Source organism: Neoarius graeffei, chromosome 4, assembly GCF_027579695.1.
Source record: "Neoarius graeffei isolate fNeoGra1 chromosome 4, fNeoGra1.pri, whole genome shotgun sequence".
Classification (NCBI taxonomy): domain Eukaryota; kingdom Metazoa; phylum Chordata; class Actinopteri; order Siluriformes; family Ariidae; genus Neoarius; species Neoarius graeffei.
The window spans coordinates 113,510,073-113,536,518 of NC_083572.1; the positions used below are offsets into that span (position 1 = coordinate 113,510,073).

Here is a 26,446-nt window from a genome sequence, read left to right on the forward strand (position 1 = left end):
CAATAACTGATACACCCAAAATTATAATACTAATCCTTACCTCGGCTTTCAGTCGCTTAGCGCAGAGGTCTTCAACAGGGGGGTCGCGAAATCGCACCGGATCACTCATATCAACAAAAATATTCCTGCCCTGTCCCCTGGCCTCCGTGCAGGGATGCAAACAGCGCGCCTTTCGGCGGATGCCGCCTTTTTCACGGCTGAATCGCGCAGATCCAATTTTTAAAAAAAAATAGCGATGTTGGTTCATGAAGCATGAGGCATGAAGTGTAAGGATGAGAGAGAGGCGGTTTGGGTCGGGAAGCTGCGCGCATTTGTGCAGCCTGGCGCAGGTGTGCGCGGCTTCCCGATTTGAACTGTTTTTTTTCCTCATCCTTATGCTTCCTGTTTCATGAATTAATATCGCTCAGTACCTGAGTATTAATGTTGAAAGAATCCTCAGTGAAATGGTCCGAATACAGTTTGTGGGAAACAGTAGGTGCAAAGTTTTTTTCAACAGGTGTCCTGTAAAGTTGTTCTACCAAGCCTACTGCGCATGCGCGAAGCCTACTGCGCATGCGCAGGTGAGCCCACACTTTCCTCAGCTTCGGGTCCTTGGGGAATGCAAAAAAACTTACTCCAGGGCATTTCCCATTGGAATTATTGCAACCATAAGCAGCACAATACACCATGATGTCCAATGTATGATGTCCAATGTACTTTAAAGACTATAAAAACAATTTTCTTGTCATCCACTTCTCCATTCATCTACCCGCTTGTGCTGTGCCCGAAAGTTTTTGTGACGTATGATCACGTGACAGCGGCTCTTCCGGTTGCAAAAAATGCATATTGGAAGTCGAGCAGAAATGCCATATAATCATCACGAATATAACGATTTTGCTGAATTTAATAGATGATTTTGTATTTGTTGATGCAATTAATTCATATTTTTAATGGAAAGAAACTGATATAGCGTGCTTTTATGTTTCATGTCCCATATCCTTTAAAGTCACCAAACCAGCTACAAAACAGATATGTGTGTGGCCAGAGGGGTCCTCAGAGGCACTCCAGGACTGTTTTTCCACCACTCAGTGCGTTTACATGCACATAGAGAGAATTGAATTTCTGCCGTTGCTCGACTGAAATCGAAGTTCAAAATGCCATGTATACACCTTAATTCGGCTGAAATTGAACCGAACTTGATTTCTCAGAATCGAGCTACACGACCTAGATTATGCGATTTTTGCCGAGCTACTTAGTGCATGTAAACCCGATCGAGCTACGTAGTCGAGCTACTTACTTCAGCATTGCCCCTTCCAGAAGTGACGAGTGACGAGACCACAAGCGGGAAACACAACAGCCTCGGTCGGCATGACAACGAATCATGACAATGGCATGAATCTTTTCTTTTTGTGGCATTGTTTGCACTGTTAAAATTTAGCTCACTTACTGTATCACCAAATACATCTGTACAGCTGTTGCATAGCTGTGAATTGTGTACATAAACAAGTCATTGTATTTGTGTGTGTGTGTGTCCAACATCTGAAGAATGTCAATAAAAGCAAAACAATTGAACTTTTTGTGTGTTTATTAAGACATAAGTTAAATTGTAAGCAAAAAAAATATTTTTTGTAAGCAAAAAATGGACTTTAGAAAAATATACAATTGTGCAAAATAAGTTGTCTTACAAAACAGTGGTCTGCGCAGGACAGTTTGTAGCCATACAGTCTGTTAGAGCAAGCCTAACAGCTTGAGCACGGAACTTGTGAACACGGAACTGCCAGTGTTGCCAGATTGGGCGGTTTTAAGTGCATTTTGGCGGATTTGAACATGTTTTGGGCTGGAAAACGTCAGCAGTATCTGGCAACACTGCTGATAACTTTGTTTATACTCTTGAATAGCTCTTCTTCATGACGACAACCGGAAGTGTACCAACACGATGGGGCGTGTAGCGCTACCTGTGGCCCCGGTGCACAATGTACCTCACACAATAGCTCGATTTCCTTGTGTGCATGTAGGATTGGATTTCTCTGGCACCCCTGCTGGGACCCTTAGTTCGATTACCGACAGCAGCTCGATTTGGATGTGCATGTAAATGTACTGGCTGACTGGAGCATGTTCAGACAGGCGGCCACCTACAGCAACATCACAGATCTCCAGGAGTACACGGAGACCGTCACTGCCTACATGAGGAAGTGCATGGACGATGTTACGGTCACCAGAACCATCTCCATTTGGGCCAATCAGAAGCCATGGCTGACAGGGGAAGTCCACAGGCTCCTGTGGGCTCTGAATGCCGCCTTCAGAGCTGGGGACGAGGTGGGCATGAGGACAGCTAGGGGCAATCTGTCATGAGGCATCAGGGTGGCCAAGAGACAGTATTCCAGGTACATTGCTGACCATTTCAACGACAGCAGAGACACCAGGAACCTGTGGCGGGGGATTCAGACCATCACAGACTTTAAGCCCTCGCCGCTGACCTGTGACAACTCCACGTCTCTGCTGAATCAGTTGAACAACTTCTTCGCTCGCTTTGAGGCAGACAACAGCACCACGGCACAGAAGACCCCACCACCTCCCGGCGACCAGATGTTGACGCTGTCCCCAGACAGTGTAAGGAGAGCTCTCAGGATGACAAATGCACGAAAAGCCCCGGGTCCTGATAACATTCCTGGTCGTGTCCTGAGAGACTGTGCCGAGGAACTCACAGATGTCTTTACAGACATCTTCAACATCTCGTTGAGCCAGGCTGTTGTCCCCACATGCCTCAAAACCACCACCATCATCCCGGTCCCGAAGAAGCCGTCTCCCTCCTGCTTCAATGACTACCGCCCTGTCGTACTCACTCCCATCCTCATGAAGTGCTTCGAGCGGCTAGTCATGCGGCATATCAAGTCTGCCCTCCCCCCCACCCTGGACCCTTTCCAGTTTGCATATCAGTCCAACCGTTCGACCGATGACGCCATCTCCACTGCCTTCCACTCAGCCCTCACCCACCTGGAGACAAAAGACTCGTATGTCAGAATGCTGTTCATAGACTTTAGCTCAGCATTCAACACAATCATTCCTCAGCAGCTCATTCATAAACTGGACCAGCTGGGACTCAACACCTCCCTGTGCAACTGGCTGCTGGACTTCCTGACAGGGAGACCACAGACTGTACGGGTCGGCAGCAACTCCTCCAGCACCATCACATTGAACACGGGGGCCCCCCAAGGATGTGTGCTAAGCCCCCTCCTCTTCACTCTGCTGACCTACAACTGCACACCAACATCCAACTCTAATCTCTTCATTAAGTTTGCGGATGACACGACTGTGGTGGGTCTCATCAACAATGGCGATGAGACAATCTACAGGAGTGAGGTGAGCCACTTGGCCATGTGGTGCAAGGACAACAATCTCTGTCTGAACGTGGAGAAGACGAAGGAGATTGTTGTGGACTTCAGGAGAGAGCACACCCAGCATGCTCCACTATCTATTGACAGTGCTGCAGTGGAGAGGGTGAGCAGCACCAAGTTTCTGGGTGTGCACATCTCTGAAGACCTGTCCTGAAGCAACAACACCGCATCACTGGCCAGAAAAGCCCAACAGCGTCTGTACTTCCTCCACAAACTGAGGAGAGCAAGAGCCCCGGCCCCCATCATGTACACTTTCTACAGAGGCACCATCGAGAACATCCTGACCAGCTGCATCACCGTGTGGTACGGCGCCTGCACCGTGTCCTGCTGCAAGACTCTGCAGCGCATCGTGAGAGCAGCTGAGAGGATCATTGGTGTCTCTCTCCCTTCTCTAATGGATATCTATAACTCCCGCCTCACCCGCAAAGCCATCAGGATTGCAGGTGACCCCACCCACCCATCTCACAGCCTCTTCAGTCTGCTGCCGTCGGGGAGGAGACTGCGGAGTCTCCGGGCCAAAACCAGCAGGCTCAAGAACAGTTTCTTTCACCAGGCGGTCAGGAGGCTCAACTCCCTCCCTGTTCTGCCCCTCCTCCCCCCTCTGCCCCCTGCCACAGAGTCTGCCTGTACACCCCCCTGACCCCCCTTCAGCATCTGACATGTCATCCTCACAGTTCCCCCCCCAAAACACACACACACACACACACACACACACACACACACACACACACACACACATCTCATTGTTCATTAACACACTGAACTCAGGGACCGCACATCTCACTTTACCTCGCTCATTTGCACTATTCCGCACTACCTCACCTTAACAGCTGCTAGTTTGTTTATACTGCTTATTTCATGTTTACCTGCTATACCTCAAGTGCCCTTGACTGTTTGTTTATTTGCACCAATTTACGTGTGTGTGTGTGGTTAGCGCTGTCGCCTCACAGCAAGAAGGTCCGGGTTCGAGCCCCGTGGCCGGCGAGGGCCTTTCTGTGCGGAGTTTGCATGTTCTCCCCGTGTCCGCGTGGGTTTCCTCCAGGTGCTCCGGTTCCCCCCACAGTCCAAAGACATGCAGGTTAGGTTAACTGGTGACTCTAAATTGACCGTAGGTGTGAATGTGAGTGTGAATGGTTGTCTGTGTCTATGTGTCAGCCCTGTGATGACCTGGCGACTTGTCCAGGGTGTACCCCGCCTTTCGCCCATAGTCAGCTGGGATAGGCTCCAGCTTGCCTGTGACCCTGTAGAACAGGATAAAGCGGCTAGAGATAATGAGATGAGATGAGATGAGATGAGATATATATGTACACTACCGTTCAAAAGTTTGGGGTCACCCAGACAATTTTGCGTTTTCCTTGAAAAGTCACACTTTTATTTCCCACCATAAGTTGTAAAATGAATAGAAAATATAGTCAAGACATTTTTCTGTCCATTTTGAGCATTTAATCGACCCCACAAATGTGATGCTCCAGAAACTCAATCTGCTCAAAGGAAGGTCAGTTTTATAGCTTCTCTAAAGAGCTCAACTGTTTTCAGCTGTGCTAACATGATTGTACAAGGGTTTTCTAATCATCCATTAGCCTTCTGAGGCAATGAGCAAACACATTGTACCATTAGAACACTGGAGTGAGAGTTGCTGGAAATGGGCCTCTATACACCTATGGAGATATTGCACCAAAAACCAGACATTTGCAGCTAGAATAGTCATTTACCACATTAGCAATGTATAGAGTGGATTTCTGATCAGTTTAAAGTGATCTTCATTGAAAAGAACAGTGCTTTTCTTTCAAAAATAAGGACATTTCAAAGTGACCCCAAACTTTTGAACGGTAGTGTATGTATATATGAGTGTTTAGTCTACATCTAGTTCTTATCTAGAGTGTTTATACTGTTTATATTGTTTGAGTGTTTAGTCTTTGTCTAGTTCTTATCCAGTGTTTATACTGTTTATATTGTTTGTTTGTTTTTTCAATGATTCTATTTTTATTTTTATTTATTGCATTGCCTGTTTGCACCGTGGGTCAGAGAGGACTGAAATTTCATTTGTGCTGTATGTCGAGCATGTATAGCATATTTGACAATAAACTTGACTTGATTTAGCAGATGCTGTTATCCAGAACAACATACAACATACCCAGAGCAGCCTTGGGTTAGGTGCCTTGCTCAAGGGCACTTCAGCCATTCCTGCTGGTCCAGGGAATCAAACCAATGACCTTTTGGTCCCAAAGCTGCTTCTCTAACCATTAGCCCAAGGCTTCCCCTGTTAGTATTGATGATTTCCAAGTCTCATAAAGGAATTCAACAAGTGTGTGTTTGTTTGTACCATCCGACAGGAAGTTTCTCCATTGGCATGGCGTCTTCTGTTCCTTGCCATATATCTTTACAATTTACAACTTGTGAACCCCCTTGAGCATGCCTTGATCTCTCTATATTATTAAAACTCACAGGTGGATATCTGTCACTTTGTTGCTTGTTCCTTCTTACAATACCACATAGTTGCATGAGTATAGCATCAGAAAGCTCTCCAAAGTTATCAGGAATATTTTGCATGGAATGAAGATGAGTCATTGCATCAATCACCAGAGCTACATCCTCAGGGAATTCTGTCACATAAATACCCTCATACTTCTCTTCAAGTGCACGCATGAGAGTGGATTTGACAGTTTTTGCCAACGGCATTTGCTTTAGCAAGACGGAACAACATGCTGCTGGGCAAGCTTTCAAAAACTTTTCTGAAATCAATCTTCCACTTTTTTTCAAGAACAAGAAAGAAAGAAAGAAAGCCTTGTTATATTTGATGACTTCTTTCCTAATCTTCTTTTGACTTGTACTGTTGTCTCCAAAAGTCTTTAGTTTCTTCTGCTTGATTGAGGCAAACATGTCTTTTCTCCCAAAGTCGGAGATTCTTCACAGGCGAATGTGATTTCTCTGACAAAGTTTCTTCACATTGAGTACAACGTTTTTCAGCTGTCCTTTGGCACTTGGAATCAATGAATTGCAGTAACATGTAGCATGGAACCCAACATCTGGCTGCCTTTCCTGTACTTCTGCAGACAAAAGTTCCAACCAGCCTCGGCTTGTCAACTTTTCTGCTATGTTTTTGTCTCTTCTGTGAAGAGTGATCCACTTTTTTGAACATTCCATAGTCTTTGCTCATTGCACATCTGTGACAGTTTATGCTTTCTCATCTGTAACAGAATTCAAGTGCACAAAACACTTTAGATTTATCAGAAACTCTACAGTCCATGGCATTGTCTTCTCCTTCTTTAATATTCTGCCTGATGGGAGGTCCAAGTTTCTAGGGAAGAATTACAGTCGTGGTTTCCTGTTGCCTTCTACTGGATTATTATAGAGGTCTTCTCCTCTCAACCGTTCACACTTGTGGGCAATTTAGAGTAGCCCATTAACCCCTGGTGACCATTTCAACGACAGCAGAGACACCAGGAACCTGTGTACGTAAGCCACAGTACGTTTACATTAACGTTACCCATTTGGACTGTGGGGGAAACTGGAGCACCCAGAAGAAACCCACACAGGCAGGGGGAAGAACATGCAAATTCCTCACAGAAAAGCCCCCGTCGGCTACTGGGCTCAAACCCAGAACCTTCTTGCTGTGAGGTGACAGTGCTAACCATTACACCACCATGCTGCCCCATGGCATTGTAGGCGACGCCATTTTGTTTAGTCAGCTGATTGACCGTTGACCTATTAGTAGAATATGATTTGGATAAATTGCATCACGTGGTGCCTGAGCCCAGGTGTATTTGTGTGTTCACTGGCTCGCAAAGGTAAACTGTGTTCCCATGCACTGGAATATTTACACCACCAGAGTTTGATTGCAAATTACTCAAATTTGACAGTTGGTTTTGTGGAGAACTTTTCAGAATTTAAATCTTCATCAAACAGCACCTTTTAAACCAAATCATTCTCTTTGACCCAAGGGGGTCGGAACAGACTTGCAAGTGACAATCTACTCTGTATGGCCTATTTACAGTGTAGAAAAATAGCAGACATGACTGTTGAAACACCTATGGAGAGACTCGGACAGGATTAAAACCATCAATATTTGAGATTTAGATGTTATTCCATCATGCCTTTTCAAGGAAATTTTTGCTACAATCTGCCCCCTGATTATAGCTATAATTAATAGCTCTTTGGCACTTGGAGTTGTCCCATCATGTTTTAAACATGCAACTGTGCAACACCTCCTGAAGAAGCCGAGCCTAGACCCTGATGATCTCAAAACTACAGGTCTATCTCTAAGTTACCTTTCATTTCAAAGATTTTAGAGAAAATCATCTTCACTCAGGTCTCCTCTTACCTGAACGCCTTTAACTTATTTGATAAATTTCAATCCAGCTTTAGAGCTCTACACAGTAGAGCACATCTGTGCTGCTGAAAGTTCAAAATGACATTCTTTTATCTGGTGACTCCAGCTTGTGTGCCATTTTATTATTGTTCCTCGACCTCAGCACAGCTTTTGATATGAGAGACCACGATATCCTTTTAAAACGTCTGGAGGGTGAAGTGGGCTTGCAGGGCTCAGTACTAAAATGGTTTTCCTCCTACCTCAGAGAATGAACTTTCTTGGTCAAAATAGGTACCAGCTCCTCATACTCTGCTCCAATTAAATGTGGCATCCCCCAGGGTTCAATTTTAGGACCACTATTATTCTCATTATATATGTTTCCCCTTGGTTTTATATTTGATAAATACAATATTCTGTATCACTGTTATGTCGATGACACACAATTCTGTCTCCCTACTACACCTGAGTCTGCTTGCTCATTGGCAAACCTCCTCAACTGTCTCAAAGATGTTAAATGTTGGATGGCGAGAAATTTCCTTGAACTTAATGATAACAAAACAGAAGTCATTCTTTTTGCCCCCCCCAGCTTGGTCACTCACATGAGCAATGCACTTGGTCCTTTGGCTGCTAACTTGCACAGTGTAGTCAAAACTCTTGCTGTGTTTTTTTTAACAAACAAGTCAGTAGTGTTGTGAATGTGAGCTTTTATCAGTTAAGAACCAAAGCCAAATTAAAGCCATTTTTACTGGCTTGAGACCATCACCTATAAGCAAAAAAAAAGGAGATGGTGTCTCCTAAAATAGCACCCTCTCTATAGGTCTGGTGCACTGTAGCAGAGTATTTAGCCACTGAAAGACAAAATGACTATCACAAATTCCAGAAACTCATACCGCATTGCTCGTCGCGCGGGTCAACAAGGAGCATGGTCTGCTGATGTCCTGACCTTGACACAGTGTTCGAAAAATCAGCTACAGGGTCACCAATCAAAGCTTGTATGCAAGAAGACCACATTAACTTCCACCTTTAATGTTCGCACACTCAACTCCTCGAATCAGCTACTAGAACTTGTCTCTTCTGCCATTGAGCTGAATATAAATGTCATCTGTGTTCAAGAACATCGCTTCTTCCACTCTGATATTAAACTCAAATACCATGATGTTGGAAAAGGCTGGACCTTTATCTCAGCCTCTGCTTGGAAAAACTCTATAGGCGCAACTAAATCAAGTTTCAAATCAAGTTTATTTGTACAGCGCTTTTAACAATAAACATTGTCGCAAAGCAGCTTTACAGAATTTGAACGACTTAAAACATGAGCTAATTTTATCCCTAATCTATCCCCAATGAGCAAGCCTGTGGCGACGGTGGCAAGGAAGAACTCCCTCAGACGACATGAGGAAGAAACCTCGAGAGGAACCAGACTCAAAAGGGAACCCATCCTCATTTGGGCAACAACAGACAGCCTGACTATAATATTAACAGTTTTAACAGGTATAACCCTCAACTGTCCTCATGGGGCCGTCCTTCACAGGAGTGGGGCGATAAAACTCCGACCAGACACAGGGCACCAGGATGGATCAAGCAGGTCCGAGGGGCAGAAGAGGCCAGCATCTCAATCCCAGGATCAACATGTAACTCAGAGGGACAGATGGGGGGGGAAGAGAGAGAGAGAAAGAAAACACGTTGTTAGGTATGCCCTAAAAATGACAAGTATTAAATTACTGGTGGAGTTGGAATGCTACTCAGCCCCCTAGCTTCGAAAGCTTTTAATAGCATGGCGGAGATAGAACCTAGAATTCTCATTGCCACCTTTAAGGGCAATCCTATAACAACCATCATCTCATGCTACTCACCCACAAATACCAGTGATGAAGAGGATGTACAGCTTTTCTATCAGAGCCTCTCCTCTCTTGTCAGACAAGTCCCAAAGCACAACCTTCTAATCATAGGAGGGAACATGAATGCTCAGATAGGATGCAGTGAATCACACAAATTTGCCTTACATATCTCTTCTAACAGAAATGGTCTTCATCTTGAGGATTTCATTCAAGAGAACAATCTTGTATATCTAACCACCAAGTTTCAAAAAGATGAATCCAAACTATGGACTTTCACTGATGCAAATAACACAACAGCCCAATTAGACCATATTATGATTAATAAAAAAATGGAAGAATAATGCACTTAATTGCTAAGGTTACAATACATTTGAAGGGGTATCCTCTGACCACAGAATTGTCACATCTACCATCTGACTAAGCCTTTGTGCAAATAAGAAAACATCCTCATCTTTCCCTCAGTATGACTGGTCTCTCCTTACCACAAATCAAGATATTCAAAGACATTCTACCATCTCTGTCAGAAATAGATTTGATGCCCTACAAGTGGAATTAGAGTCACCATCTGCTAATGCAACTTATAACAACTTTGTTGCCTCTCACGAAAAAGCTGCTGAAGATGCCATCCCTATGAAGCCAAAACTAAGGAAATGCATTCCCTGGGAGTCAACCAAAATAGAAGCAAAAAGAGCTAAACTCAAAGAAAAATCAACAAACAAAAACTCTAATCCTTCACTAAATTCTATTCGAGAGTTCAATGATGCACTTGCCGAACTCAAGAACACCTATGAAGATGAACAGGCCCAATATATACAAGGCAAAGTACAACTTATTCGCCATGCAGCAGAAGATAAACAATAGGCACTTGCTTGGAAAACTGCCAATTAGATAAGTGGCAGAAAATCTTCAAACAAGTCCAAGTTGGCGCTCACTTCACATCTGATGAAGACGTTGGAGCGGCTCTTCCTCAGCCTCCTCAGACCCCAAGTACAACATGCCTAGGACTGTCTGCAGTTTGCGTACTGGGCAGGTGTTGGTGTGGAAGACGCCATCCTCTACCTGCTACACCGAGCCCACTTGCATCTGGATAAGGGAAATGGCACAGTGAGTATCCTCTTCTTGGACTTCTTGAGTGCCTTCAACACCATCCAGCCCCTACTGCTTCAGGACAAACTGAACAGTATGCGAGTGGACCCCTGCCTGGTTACCTGGATCTCCAGCTACCTCACTGACAGGCCGCAGTACATCAGGCTGAAGGACATCACGTCTGACACTGTAATTAGCAGCACTGGAGCACCCCAGGGCACGGTGCTGGCCCCTCTTCTCTTCACCCTATACACCGCGGACTTCTGCTACAACTCGGAGTTGTGTCACATTCAGAAGTTTGCCGATGACACAGCCATTGTTGGGTGTATCAGTGACAACAGAGAGGAGGAGTATAGGAGCCTGGTGAGGGACTTTGCTGTGTGGTGCAACAGGAACCATCTGCAGCTCAACACCTCAAAGACCAAGGAGCTGGTCATTGACTTTGGGAGGTCCAGACCAAGGTCACGACCAGTTCTGATCGAGGGAGTTGAGGTGGAGGCTGTGGATTCCTACAAGTACCTCAGGCTGTGGCTGGAAAGCAAGCTGGACTGGACTTGCAACACCAAACACTTATACAGGAAGGGACAGAGCAGGCTATACTTCCTTAAGAGGCTGCGGACCTTTAACATCTGCAGGAAACTCCTGTGGATGTTCTATCAGTCTGTGGTCGCCAGTGTCCTGTTTAACACCGTGGTGTGCTGGGGGGGGGCAGCACATCCAAGAAGGACACATCCAGGCTGGACAAACTGATCAGGTGGGCCGGCTCTGTGGTTGGCATGAAGCTGGACTCTCTGGTGACGGTGGCAGAGAAGAGGACTATGGACAAACTATTGAACATCATGGACGATGCCAGTCACCCTCTGCACACCATCATCAGCAACCAGAGGAGCCTGTTCAGTGACAGAATGCTCCTTCCCAAGTGCAGGACGAACAGACTCAAAAACTCCTTTGTCCCTCATGCCATCAGACTGTACAACTCCTCTCTGGGGGGGAGGAGGGGTAACAGGAGGACAGAGGATGGGAAGGAGCAGTAGCCTAGCCTGACAATAAGCAATACCGGACAATGTGCAATATAAAGTGCAATATCTTTCCTGCTTACACACACACACACACACACTTACCCTAACCCCCCTTCCCTCTCTTCCCCATATCTTATTCTTTAATATTTGTATATGTAAATACTTAATTTATTTTAATTTATCTAGAAGTTTTTCTCTATTTCTTTTCTCTGTTTATGTGTAATGATGCTGCTGGAATCTTAATTTCCCTGAGGGAACCCTCCCAAAGGGATCAATAAAGTTTTATCTAATCTAATCTAATCTAATCTAATCTAATCTAATCTAATCTAATCTAATCTAATCTAAGTTGAAAGCCAACTGTCAGGAAGAAAGGTTGAATAAATGGCAAGAACGTTTTCAAAATCTCCTTGGAATAGCCCCTAGTGTGTCTGATGCAGAGGTTGAACAAATTGTTGACACCCCTCTTAATATCAAACTTGGAGATTTCTCACATGATGAACTTAATGAGGTACTGAAGAAGACCAAAAACAAAAAGGCAGCAGGATTAGATAATATCCCCCTTGAAGTATGGAAAACTCAGGCCTTTAATGACATCCTCCTTGAACTTTGCAACTCTGTCTACAATGGGGAAGAAATTGAAAAATGGACCAAAGGCTGCATACTTCCTTTTCCAAAGAAAGGAGATTTGGGTCTAGCAAAAAATGATAGAGGAATTACACTCATCTCTATAGTAGCAAAAATTTACAACTCGCTACTTCTCAGTCGTATACAGCCGGAGGTTGAAAATATCATGCGGAGGAATCAAAATGGTTTCTTAAAGAACCGATCAACAGTTGGACAAATCCTGACAGTGCGGCGGCTCATAGAGGGCGTTAAGGCTAAAAATCTACAAGCCTGCCTTATCTTTGTAGATTTTCCAAAAGCCTTTGATTCTGTTCACAGAGGCAAAATGGAGAAGATTCTTTTGGCATATGGCATTCCCACTGAGACAGTAGCCACCATAATGATGCTTTATAAAAATACTAAATCTTTGGTCAGATCCCCTGATGGAGACACCAGTTTCTTTGATATAAAAGCAAGAGTCCAACAGGGCGACACACTAGCGCCTTTCCTATTTGTTATCACACTTGACTATGTTCTGAGAACATCTCTTGATAAGCACAGTAACCTAGGTTTCACTCTATCTGAAAGATGCTCTAGCAGATATCCCGCCAAAAAGCTGACTGACATTGACTACGCAGATGACCTAGCACTCACTGATGATACCATCCCAAATGCCACAAATCTATTACACCTCCTAGAAAATGCTGCTCATGATGTTGGGCTGTATGTTAATGCCTCTAAAACAGAGCACATAAGTTTCAACCAGCAGGGTTCAGTACAATCTTTATCAGGAGAACCAATCAAAGCTGTTGAATCCTTCACATATCTTGGAAGCGAAATCAACTCCACTAAACATGATGTGAAATCTCGTACAGCTTAAGCTTGGGCAGTCTTGAACAAAATGCAAATAGTCTGGAAATCAGATCTATCTGACGACCTAAAACGCAGTTTCTTTTGCGCCACAGTAGTCCTGTTGTATGGCGCCACAGCTTGGACTTTGACTAATACCCTTGAATCTAAATTCGATGGCACTTACACTCGGATGCTGAGAGCTGTCCTTAACATCTCTTGGAGACAACATCCCACCAAAGCACAGGTCTATGGATCGATCCCTGAAATCTCATCTACCTTATGTGAGCGTAGAATGCGTTTTGCTGGACACTGCTGGTGAGCAAAACAAGAGCTTGCAAGTGACCTCTTGCTATGGATTCCTCATCATGGCCAAAACCGAGCTGGTAGACCAGCCACCACGTACATTGACCAACTACGTAGAGACACCGGTTGCCTACCTGAATATCTGCCGATTCTTGATACAAGATCGTAATGGATGGCGTGATAGGATGCTTGTCCGAGCTAGCTCGACTAGATGATGATGATGATGAGATCGTCACAAAAAGAGGAGGACACACAATTAAGTTTCAGAAACTCAAGATTTTATTCAATAAATGAATCAAAAATAAGACATAAAGCATTTCTCAAACAAACAATCTCAGTATGAACAGTCAGTAATCAGTAGTATATGCAAAGAATGGATGCGTGAAAGTATGATGTTGAGGCATGAAAAATAAAGGCACCACAAACCAAAACCAGAAAGGGCAAATGCCTGCCACCCATCCATTCCCTCCACCTGAGTAGGACTAAAAGAGGAGAATATAAAGAAAGCAAAGACAGGTGAACACAATCCCAGGTCACTACCCCAACACGCTGCCAGCCCTGAGGCTGTCACACCCTCTCCCTCAAAACAGAGGTCTGTCCATAGAACCCTGGAAAGGAAAAAGAGTAAACATTGCTATACAGTAAATGCTGTAAACTATCAACTAGGATATATATACATACACCCATCTGAGCGTAAAACAAAAACACTAATAAGATCAATGTTAATTCTTAAGTGCAGGTAAATTCTTCAGATGCAAGAAAAAAATCCTTAACTAATTTCCAAAGTAGTGTTGCTAAATGGGGGGCGGCATGGTGGTGTAGTGGTTAGCGCTGTCGCCTCACAGCAAGAAGGTCCGGGTTCGAGCCCCGTGGCCGGCGAGGGCCTTTCTGTGCGGAGTTTGCATGTTCTCCCCGTGTCCGCGTGGGTTTCCTCCGGGTGCTCCGGTTTCCCCCACAGTCCAAAGACATGCAGGTTAGGTTAACTGGTGACTCTAAATTGAGCGTAGGTGTGAATGTGAGTGTGAATGGTTGTCTGTGTCTATGTGTCAGCCCTGTGATGACCTGGCGACTTGTCCAGGGTGAACCTCGCCTTTCGCCCGTAGTCAGCTGGGATAGGATCCAGCTTGCCTGCGACCCTGTAGGACAGGATAAAGCGGCTACAGATAATGAGATGTTGCTAAATGTAAACACAGAAAGTGCATATACTATGATGTATTTCAGTGTAGTATTTTAACTGTAAACGTGGGAAAGAGCATCTGCTACAATATTCTCTGACCCTTTAATGTGGCGTATATCAAGACAGTATGACTGTAGAAACAACGACCACCGAATTAACCTCTGATTTGGACACCTTAAAGAATTCAAGAAGCCCAAAGGACTGTGGTCAGTGAACATAAAGATCTGGAAACAGTTATTCACACTTTTATCACCTCTCGGCTGGATCACTGTAACTCTTTATATTTGGGATTAACCCTCACCAGCGCTGGGAGATTACAGATAGTCCAGAACGCAGCTACTAGACTTTTAACTGGAGCAAAAAAAGACAACATATTACTCCTGTCCTCGCTCACCTGCACTGGCTTCCAGTAAAATATAGAATTGATTTTAAAATGTTATTGTTTGTTTTTAAAGCTCTTAATGGTTTAGCTCCTCAATACCTCGCTGATCTCTTCAGTCCATAATCTGCCCCCAGGTCGTTCAGGTGATTCCTCCTCACAGAACCTCCTCACGCTTCCCTTCACACATCTCAAAACTAAAGGGGATCGAACCTTCTCTGTTGCTGCCCCCAGGCTTCGGAACACTCCCCCACCCCACATTAGGTCACGCTCCACCACTGATGATTTTAAGTAAAATTTAAAGACCCATCTTTTTTCTTTTGCTTTTAATCCAGTCTAAAGTTGTTCCATGGTGGGTTTTTTTTTGTCAAGTTCACTCTTCAAGTTATATGAGCTTTCGATTTCATAAAATCAGTGAAATTTAGTTCACTCTGAAATGTGGTGATTGTGATATCTGTTTATTTCTGTAATATTTCACAAAATATCAGGCCATTCTGTGGCTGGGAAGTTATTTAATTTGAGGGGATTAAAGCAAATAATGTGCATGAAATCGCTCGCTTGGCGCAGTCAAGCAGACAGAGGAAGTCCGTGTGCGCATGCGCAGGTTTACCTTCTTCTTCTTTTGGGTTTTACAGCAGCTGGCATCCACAGTGTTGCATTACTGCCATCTACAGGTTTCCCTTTGAGCGTGCACTGACAGTTCCATCATTCTGTCACTACACGAACAGCTGATCACACCGAGGTGCTCGCTGAGCGCCCATATTTATTAGTTTGGTCCTGCGTTTCCTTTCCTTCATATAGAACATAACGTCTTTTCTTCTCGCTTTCTTTCCGTTACTGTAGTCGCTCTTTCACGTTTCATTCGCACACTCACGTCCTCCATTTTTCTCTCCTGTTTCAAATTTGTATCCCACAGTGCCTTGCGTGAACGGGGAAAGCCCACCACGTGATGCATGACGTAGTATCTTGAATTGGGCCATCGTGAAGCAGGAAAAAATAGCGGAGAATTTAGGGCCATGTGGTCCGAAATTCATTAATTGTTCTATTAAAATATATAATAAAATTGGAAGCTTTTTGGTAGCTTTCGGTCACTAAACAAAAATAATTGGGTGTCAGGGAAATTTCTTTTTATGACCTACACTTGAAAAATCTGAAAGGCAGTACAGCTTTAAGCCATTTTTAAAACTAGTATTAAAACTCATTTTTACTCCTTGGCTTTTAACTCCGCATGAGACTTTGCTCTTGTTTTAGTGTTTTTATGGTTTGCTTTTTATTTATTGTTTTATTGTTTCTAATTGCTTTTAAAAACAATGAAACAACTGTTTGACTGTCTGTTTTTATTTATTTCATTGCTTTTAATTGTTTTATGTCTTTTATGTACAGCACCTTGTTTTCAACTATGGTTGTTTCAAAGTGCTATATAAATAAAGTTGAGTTGAGTTGAGCTTTAATCATAATTTTAGTCCTAGTGTTTTCTAACCGTCTCATCTCATCTCATCTCATCTCATCTCATCTCATCTCATCTCATCTCATCTCATCTCATCATCTCTAGCCGCTTTACCGTGTATCTATTTCTTATTTCTTATGAGGTACATATAATTTTTTTATCATTTCACTGCACATTCATTTTATGATTTTATTGCTTTTATCTCCTCTTTTGATTTTGTGATTGATCTTACGATTTCATGATCCATTTTACAATCTTATATTTGATTTTTATGATTCTATTTGGTTTTATGTCTTTACTCTTGTCTAATTATTTCTCTCCTTCTATTTTTCTTATTCATGCCTTTCATGTGTTGAATTGTATTTGCCTCAACTGTAAAGCGCTTTGGGTCAACTCCTGCTGTTTTTAAATGCACTGTAGAAATGAAGTGACTTGACTATTTATAAACAGCTTGGGAAATGTTATCAATTTTTGGTCACTGCATATATCCATGTTATGGTTATTTCCAAGTTTGAGTTGCAAAATAAAATGCTGCTATTATTATAAAAGCCCAAACGTTTTTCTGCCGCTGTACATGTGACGTGACATGACATGACGTGATGTGAGGATTTGTGTGTTTATGTTTCAGTGCAGTTAGAGACAGAGGGGCATCAGGCTGTTTTCACCATCAAAATCCGTCACGGCGTGACACCCAAACTCTACAACACAGGCTCAGACGCAGATAAAGGTTCCTCACCAAGACACAACACACACAAGCACAAAAACACAACAACAAAACACAGGACCCTGATTACACCTGATTGTTCACACGTCCCAAATCTAGATTGGATCCAAATCAGATTTCAACCACAACCCTATTAGATTTAAGGAGTAACACTTCATACTAATGCTCTCTTAAATAATTGATGTTGTTTAAATTTTTAGTTATGCAAACTAATTAATAAATGTGCTAACTTAGATCACAGCACTGTTGAATTCCTGAATCTGATTGGTCAGAAGGTGTTGATTAATTTTCTTTAACAGCAGCTCTGACAGTTTTTCTCTTCTGTATAATCTCAGAGTACAACATCAGCGCTCTGGTGACGATCGCCACTAAAACCTTTCTGCGCTATAACAAGCTCCAGGACCTGATTGACAGCATACGGCTATACTACCCCACTGTTACCATAGTGATAGCTGATGACAGCGAAAACCCCAGGGTGGTGTCCGGCCCATACATTGAGCATTACATCATGCCCTTCGGAAAGGTATGAGATCCGTATATTGAGGTCACCTCAGAAGTTCAGCTTTTGGTACATTTCACTGAACAAAGATGTGAGCCCATTGCAGATGAGTCAAGAACTGTTTTAATTTCATCATTTATCAAAGACTAATTATTTATTAATTTGACTCGGCTCCCAAAATTAGTCGACTCCAAAACGGCTCATGTATACTGAATGTCATATCGTGTTTGTTTTATTGTGTGTCAGGGTTGGTTCGCAGGTCGTAATCTGGCCGTGTCCCAGGTCACCACCAAGTACGTGCTGTGGGTGGACGACGATTTCATCTTCACTGCCAACACTAAGCTGGAGAAACTAGTGAATGTTCTGGAGAAGACCACGCTCGACCTGGTGAGACTCTCACATTTTACAATTACTTCTTTAATCTTACTTTACGGTTTACACACAGTTTAACTTGACAAAAAGTATAAAAGGTGACTGAGATTCTTACGTTACAGAGCTCCAGATATAAAGCAGTCAAAGGATCTCAGGGAAGAAGGTCTTGTATATTTGTACAAAAAGGAAATATTTGTGCAGTATGGTCAAATTTACCAAAATAAAACCACATCCTCATCATTTTGGTAAAATTTACACTGCAACTGCGCTATAACAAACTCTTTTATGATGAACTTTCACATATAACGAACTAACTTTGTGTCCCTGTCTTTGAGTTGGAGTCTTAAAAAAACATCACTGATACCCCTTTTCCACCAAATCAGTTCCAGGGCTGGTTCGGGGCCAGTGCTGGTGCTGGTTCACAACTCGTTCAGCTTGCGAGCCAGCTGAGAACCAGTTTGCTTTTCCATAGCTTGCGGTGCTAAGGGAAGACACGTCATTACGTCGCTGTATACGTCAGTTACGTCGTTGTATACGTCATTACGTCGCTGTATACGTCAGTTACGTCGCTACGTTTGCATAAACCTTGGCGCGAATATCGAAGCAAAAACAACACGGAAGAAGCAGCAGCAACAACAACAATAATAATAATGGCTGACTTCGCGTTTGTACAGCTGCTGCTTCTCGTCGCTTAAAAATGGCGATCTTTTGCGGTCTTGTTATTGTTGTTGGTCTTAACAACTCCGCCCCCCCCCCCCCCCCCCCCCCCGCGACGTAAGCGGTTCTTTCCTCTGGCCCAGCAGAGAGTTGGTGCTAGCCTGGAACCAGTTTTTCTGGCCCCAGAGCCAGTTCTTTGTCAGTGGAAACAGAAAACCCGGTTCCAAACTAAGCACTGGCCCCGAACCAGCCCTGGAACTGCTTTGGTGGAAAAGGGGCATGAGCCATGCGCTCCTCTTCCCCCAGAGATAAACAATCAGTAATCAAGTCCACAGTCAAGTTAATAATGTGTTAACGCCATAAAACAAAGGCTTAACAAGCCTCACTTCGGTGTCGATACCTAACAGTTATTGAGAACAGTGATCATTGACTTTAAAAATCACTTAAAAGGACTTTATTTTACATGTGAAAAGCAGTTTTACTCGAGTCTTTACTCCGTAAGTACTGTTGACATGGCTACTAGGAAACATAAGATACTCTCCATCTGTCAGAAAATACAGGCAATAGGCAGATGTAATCGCTGGAAGAGTTTTATTTAACCCTTTTTTCTGGCACTCTAATGATTATGTCATGCTCTGATTTTGTTGGCAGTTTCAACAAATCCTCGCAGTAGTCATAGTCAACAAAGTCATATGGCTTTTTTGCCTTCAGCACAAGTTCAGCTACAATAATATCTCTGTAGTCTGTATGTCATGATTGTACTTTTAAAAAATAACAGATAAATGAAGATGTTGTAAAAAGCAGTTTTAGAACTGTGTTGGAATGTGTGAAAAAACATGACCTTACCCATTGTGTTGAACCGTTTTGGTCACTTGAGGTGATTCTGTTCAGTCTGAGGAATGGATCAAACACAAAAACTTAAATCTGCTCCACTGATTTGGGCAATTAACTGGCCATCAGAAAAATTTATGTCCTATTGTTTTGGAATAAAGGTTTGGTAGTGGGAGGGGTATTCAATGAGAAGAATGAAAACCCCTCCCACTGCCAACTTTTAATCCCATCAGATTAACTCTTAATCCCATCAGGTCAAGTCCCAATGGGTAAGGACGTGTTTTTTTCACACATTTCAACACGGTTCTAAAACAGATTTTTACAACACCTTCATTTATCTGGTATTTGACTTTATTTTGGTATTTGACTCGATTCAGTGTGTCTTGAAATTAACTCTTGTACTGTTTTACTCAGTTCAGAGCCACAGTCAACTCTGTTATACAATTACTCTGTAATTTTGCTCCCACTCCAACTCCAAATTTCACTCTCTAAACTCAAAATAGAGAAAAATTAACTATTTTTGAGGAAAATACTTTTAACTCTGGAAAAATTGCTCAGTCATGTTTCCTGTCTCTGCACTACAGTGCATGCATTTCAACCGATCTGCTCATCAGAAATAGAAGAAATATTTCCACTTACTCGAGTTGGTCTTTGGTTGGATTGAGTCAAAGTTCAAAATGACACCGCTCATCATCAGTGTCGCAGCTCTCAAGATTGAATTGAATCACTGTCCTGAATAATCAGGGAGCCTAACCTACACTACCGTTCAAAAGTTTGGGGTCACTTTGAAATGTCCTTATTTTTGAAAGAAAAGCACTGTTCTTTTCAATGAAGATCACTTTAAACTAATCAGAAATCCACTCTATACATTGCTAATGTGGTAAATGACTATTCTAGCTGCAAATGTCTGGTTTTTGGTGCAATATCTCCATAGGTGTATAGAGGCCCATTTCCAGCAACTCTCACTCCAGTGTTCTAATGGTACAATGTGTTTGCTCATTGCCTCAGAAGGCTAATGGATGATTAGAAAACCCTTGTACAATCATGTTAGCACAGCTGAAAACAGTTGAGCTCTTTAGAGAAGCTATAAAACTGACCTTCCTTTGAGCAGATTGAGTTTCTGGAGCATCACATTTGTGGGGTCGATTAAATGCTCAAAATGGCCAGAAAAATGTCTCGACTATATTTTCTATTCATTTTACAACTTATGGTGGGAAATAAAAGTGTGACTTTTCATGGAAAACACAAAATTGTCTGGGTGACCCCAAACTTTTGAACGGTAGTGTATGGCTGATAGATTTTGTCCTGTTTACGGTGGGCGTTCCCACCACGAAAGAGAAACCAATCAAAACCAAGAGTGAAAGTGATGATCATGTCGTTACCATGGGAACAATCTTTTATGAATGTGTAATTGGGCGCTCAGCACTCCGACTCCGGTGTGACTGAGGAAGGTGACAAATTTTATGTTTCATCTAATTTAGGTAATTTAAAAACTATAATATTATTTGGCAGTGGGCACATAGGAAAGTGTAAAGTATAAAGTTTCTGTCAGTATGTTTATCTTGCTTGCATGATGAAAAATTTGTGAAGATATTTATCTAAATACATGACCTACTCATTCTGAACCTGCCGAGCTTCACCAGAGAAGCTCTCAACTCCAGAGGCTTAAAATCATGCTGGCAAACAGATCCAAATCAGTGATCAAAAATCAGAATCAAGGCAAGATGGGAGAGCAAAGCTGGAGACAAATGGCAAAATACAAAACGAAGTCGGAAACCAGAATTCCGCATGTTATTCCACGTTAGATTTGGCACAGTTTTATGCCGGATGCCCTTCCTGACACAACCCTCTCCAATTTATCCCGGCTTAGGACCGGCACCAAGGGTACGCTTATGCACCCCCAGTGGCTGGATTGAGAAGAGATGCAGAGCATGTGGGAAGGAGAATGTTGAGGATGGAGCTGCCAGGCAAACGAAAACGAGGAAGGCCAAAGAGGAGATACATGGATGTGGTGAGAGAGGACATGAAAGTGGCAGGTGTGGTAGAGAAGGATGCGGAAGACAGGGAGGAATGGAGACGAAAGATCCGCTGTGGCGACCCCTAATCGGGAGCAGCCAAAAGAAGAATAAGTCGGAAACCAGAATATCAACACAGTGCTACAAAACACTTAGTAGCATGAGACACAAGGTGGAGTGCATCTACTTCGCAAAGTCTATGTTACTCAGAGTCCTTATAAGCACTCATTGTGATTGCATTCTAATCTGGAACAGGTGCATGGTAATTAGTCCTAATGGCACTGCATGCATATACAGTATGTGAGTAGTAGCTTGAGGTGCGCTGCTACACACAGACGTGACACTATTGAAGAGAAACTTCATATCCTGGAGTGTCTAAAGCGTGGTGAGAGAGACGGATTTGTCTAAAGAATACGGTATCCCGAGAAGTTCAATTTCAACTTCTAAAGAAAAAGAGAGTTCAGAGACCTCGTCCATAACTGCACTCAACATGACGAGCTGAAAAGAAAGTACAGTATATGCAACAAGCAAACGACGGCGAGTGTGACTTGTTTCCTTTACTTTGTAAATATGTAAGTGAATTAAGCGTAAATATAAATTAAACACAGTTGGTCTTGTTTTACATAAAAGTAAAGTGGCTCCATTTCAGTATTATGAATTTTTCGGTATAATGAACTATTTGGACATCCCCTAAGAAGTTCGTTATAGCAGGGTCACGGTATACCTTCCTATTCTTAAAGTAGATATTTCAAAGTATATTATTAGCAGAAACACTTGATGTTGGTCAATATCTGACTTTTTATCTTGAAAAGTCAGAAGAGTACAACTTTAAATCCCCCCACACAAAGCCTGTTCACACTGCTCCGCCCACTGGAGCAGATCTGGAAGCCCAGATGTTGCACTTCCACCCATCCAGCTGCACGTCTTTGGATTTGCTGTGATTCCTTCTCATCTCATGGATCTCAGGACATGTTTCAGATGCTGTAATATATAACACAGTATAATTAACCCCTTGAGGGCCCGAATGCTTTTGCCAGATGACAGGAGGATGAAGAGTTCATGTGAGGGGTGTATGAGGTCTTCCACAATGCTGGTGGTTTTGCCGATGCAGTGTGTGGTGTAAATGTCTGTGATGGAGGGAAGAGAGATCCTGATGATCTTCTCAGCTGTCCTCATTATCAGCTGCAGGGTCTTGCAATCTGAGATGGTACAATTTCCAAACCAGTGATGCAGCTGCTCAGGATGCTCACAGTAGTCCCTGTGTAGTGTGTGGTAAGGATGGGGGAGGTGGAAGGTGAGCTTTTTTTGACCTTTGCAGAAAGTAGAGATGCTGCTTGGTTTTCTTGTTCATGGAGCTGGTGTTGAGGGACCAGCTAAGGTCCTCTGCCAAGTGAACCCCAAGGAATTTGGTGCTCTTGACAATCTCCACAGAGGAGCTGTCAATGTTCAGCACTCCATGCTCTCCCGAAGTTGTTTTGTTGATGTTCAGAGACAGGTTGTTGACTCACAATGTCTAAGAGACCAAGCTAGTTTGCAGACTTTCAAGTCTTTCAGCAATCTTGTTCACATTCATGACTTGGTGTGCAGAAGCTGATGGATCTTTCTCTCACTGCCTATCAGTTCGTCCCAGCTCCTCTCCCTCCATAGTTGATCTTCGACCATGCCCCTGCTTCCACAGAAGGTTCCTCCCATGCCAGGACCTGATCTTCCCAGACAGTCTCCTGTCCCAGTACTAACCAAGCACTTCACAAATTGGGTGGTGCCAATCTCTGTTTATGCTACCACATATATCTTTGTATAAATAAGTAATAATTGTCACGAATCCCCTCAGAGCACGGTGCTTTTATCTGTACCACTTGCATGAGGCGTGCTCTTACTGTGACATTATTTTCACTTCCTGGTGTCGTCTCTGTCCCTTATGATATCATATGTGTTTCATCCCTATTGTACTTTTTTCAATAAAAGGACATTATATGCAAGGTGCGGCCTTTTTCTTTGGAAATCATCCCTATTGTACCCAACCGTTACCTGTTTAGTTCTTAATTGGTCTGTCTGTTTAAAAATAGGCAAACTAATCAATAATTTAACAAAGAACAAGTGGGCACAATCAGTAAACAAATGGGAGACAAAACAGTGATAATCCAGGAGGTGGAGACGAGACTGAATAAACACACCATGGCACAATAAGAGCATCAACTGACAGTATGTTGGAGCTGATGTATCTTCTTTATGCAATGTCTTGGATTAAATCGGAAGCAGATTGCCAGATAGATTTCCATTTCCACTCTGTCTCTCATCATGGTTCAGGGACTGTTCAGTTCTGAATTTTGCAAGCCATGCTAAAAGGATGCTGAAGTTCACAAGGTTATTGGAGACAGCAGTTTAGAAGTAATTGTGTGTGTGTGTGTGTGTGTGTGTGTGTGTGTGTGTGTGTGTGTGTGTGTGTGTGTGTGTGTGTGTGTGCATTACAATGAGCATGTGCATGGACTCTATAAAATGTCCTTTTTGTGTAAAAGGTCACATAACTGAACCCATGCAAAATTCTGCAACAGCCTTTTCTCTGTCCTCTCTGATGACTGGACTTTCCTCTTCTGGAGCCAAACTATCTCAGTTCTGTCTGCTGTCTCAGTAAAACTTGAGTTCTCATTTCCTTTTTCTTCTGTTGTTGAGTGTGTGAGCTAATGGAGGCTGGTGTAAATGAGTGTTTCTGTGCATACTGAGAAATTTGTGTCCCAGAGCTGTCTCTAGGCTTGCGTAATGTGGAGAGATCTAAAACCTATACATACAGCAAGAACTCCCTGGGGCCTACTGTGAAAAAATTCAGCAGACCTCTCTGACATTTCTTAGTTGTTGGAAAAAATCGAAATAAGTGTGAAAATGGCCAACTTGGCTCGTCCCACCTGCAGTCTTGGTTTGAACTAACAATGTTATTTCTCCACTGAAAGCCAGCAGACAGGATTACCCTCTGTGCATGTCATGGATATGAGTGTGTTTAAAGAAAATATGACTCAACTTGATGCAGCTTTTAATCATTTTGACTGCAGCTCGGCCAAAGTAGGTGTCCCACGAAGTTGCGGTCAACTCTGTCACGGTGCTGAATTCAGCCCCAGCGTTGTCATGGTTACTCAAATACAAGGTTCACCTGCCTCATGTTATCTGGCAGGACAACAGAACAACATCTTGTACACACGCTTGTGTGTACTGCTTTTGGCATGTTTTTTGTGTGGAGTTGAGTGTAAAAATTGAAGTGTACCTTTTTTACGTGTCAACTCTGTGATTGGTGATTACATCTACTGATTAACTGTGGTAAGTCATCAGTATGATGAAACAAAGTGCCAACCCACTCCCTTCATGCACATGACCCTGGGTGATAATGGGTTGATACCAATGGACATGGTAAGCCAAAAAGCCCCAAATTTGTCAACTCTGTGATGTAAACTATGTGACGTCTACTTTAAGGTAGATTTAGCATTGTCAGTGCTGCTGGATACTGCAGTGCAAGCCAGAATTCCACCAGCAATGTCTATGATGAAGCCAAATTCTAGACAAAAAGCCATTTGATTTTGACTTTAAAGGAGGGGGTGCACAAAAAGGAACAGGCCTAGCTTAGTTATTATTAGCCCAAATTAAGATAAAAAGTTACAAGTTAGTATTTTCTGTCATTTATACAAAGTAGTAAAGGATTACAGCCCCCAGGATTATATTGCAGGAATAGATAGTAGCTGGTCTATCTGTCACAGAGTTGACATCTCATAAAATGATGGATATGATTAGTGTTTTACACTGAAAAATATAAATGTATTTCAACACAGCTCTGCTGTGGACCTTTCACCTGGGATGTGGCTCTATCATTTGGCAGTAAATGTATTATTTTAAATTAAAATAATTAAATTTATTTAATTATTTTAATATAATTAAATTATATTATATTAAATTTATTTATTTATTTTATTTGCCCTAAACTATTTTTATGCATACTTATATATTATTTATGTATATATGTGTGTATATATACAGAGTCTACCTCGTCTCGTCTCGTCTCGTCTCGTCTTCTTCCGCTTATCTGGGACCGGGTCGCGGAGGCAGCAGTCTAAGCATGGAAGCCCAAACTTCCCTTTCCCCAGACACCTCGGCCAGCTCCTCAGGAAGAACACCGAGGCGTTCCCAGGCCAGCCGAGAGACATAGTCCCTCCAGTGTGTCCTGGGTCTTCCCCAGGGCCTCTTCCCGGGGGGACATGCCTGGAACACCTCCCCAGGGAGGCGTCCAGGAGGCATCCGAAAAAGATGCCCGAGCCACCTCAGCTGATTCCTCTCGATGTGGAGGAGCAGCGGCTCTACTCCGAGCTCCTCCCGAGTGACTGTGCTTCTCATCCTATCTCTAAGGGAGCGCCCAGCCACCCTGCAAAGGAAACTCATTTCCGCCGCTTGTATCCGCGATCTTGTTCTTTCGGTCATTACCCAAAGCTCATGACCATAGGTGAGAGTCGGAACGTAGATCGACCGGTAAATTGAGAGCTTCGCCTTTTGGCTCAGCTCCTTCTTCACCACGACGGACTGGTAAAGTGACCGCATCACTGCGGAGGCTGCACTGATCCGCCTGTCGATCTCACGCTCCATCCTTCCCTCACTCGTGAACAAGATCCCGAGATACTTAAACTCCTCCACTTGAGGCAGGACTTCTCCACCAACCTGGAGAGGGCAAGCCACCCTTTTCCGGTCGAGAACCATGGCCTCGGACTTGGAGATGCTGATTCTCATCCCAGCCGCTTCACACTCGACTGCAAACCGCCCCAGTGCATGCTGAAGGTCCTGGTTTGAAGAAGCCAACAGGACAACATCATCCGCAAAAAGCAGAGATGAAATCCTGTGGTTCCCAAACAGGATTCCTTCCGGCCCCTGGCTGCGCCTAGAAATTCTGTCCATAAAACTTATGAACAGAACCGGTGACAAAGGGCAGCCCTGCC

At 43.2% G+C, this 26,446-nt stretch overlaps 1 protein-coding gene across 2 annotated transcripts in view; it reads left to right on the plus strand.

Moving 5' to 3' along the window:
* Window positions 1-26,446, plus strand: part of b4galnt1b (beta-1,4-N-acetyl-galactosaminyl transferase 1b) — a 120,144-nt gene that overhangs the window by 80,724 nt on the left and 12,974 nt on the right. Inside the window, exons 8-11 of one of the 2 annotated variants that reach the window (XM_060920230.1) lie at window positions 17,013-17,111; window positions 17,444-17,631; window positions 17,854-17,994; window positions 21,338-21,478. In XM_060920230.1, coding sequence (XP_060776213.1) covers window positions 17,013-17,111; window positions 17,444-17,631; window positions 17,854-17,994; window positions 21,338-21,478 — 569 coding nt within the window. The remainder of the gene's footprint in view (window positions 1-17,012; window positions 17,112-17,443; window positions 17,632-17,853; window positions 17,995-21,337; window positions 21,479-26,446) is intronic. The other variant, XM_060920231.1, reaches the window with a different exon arrangement.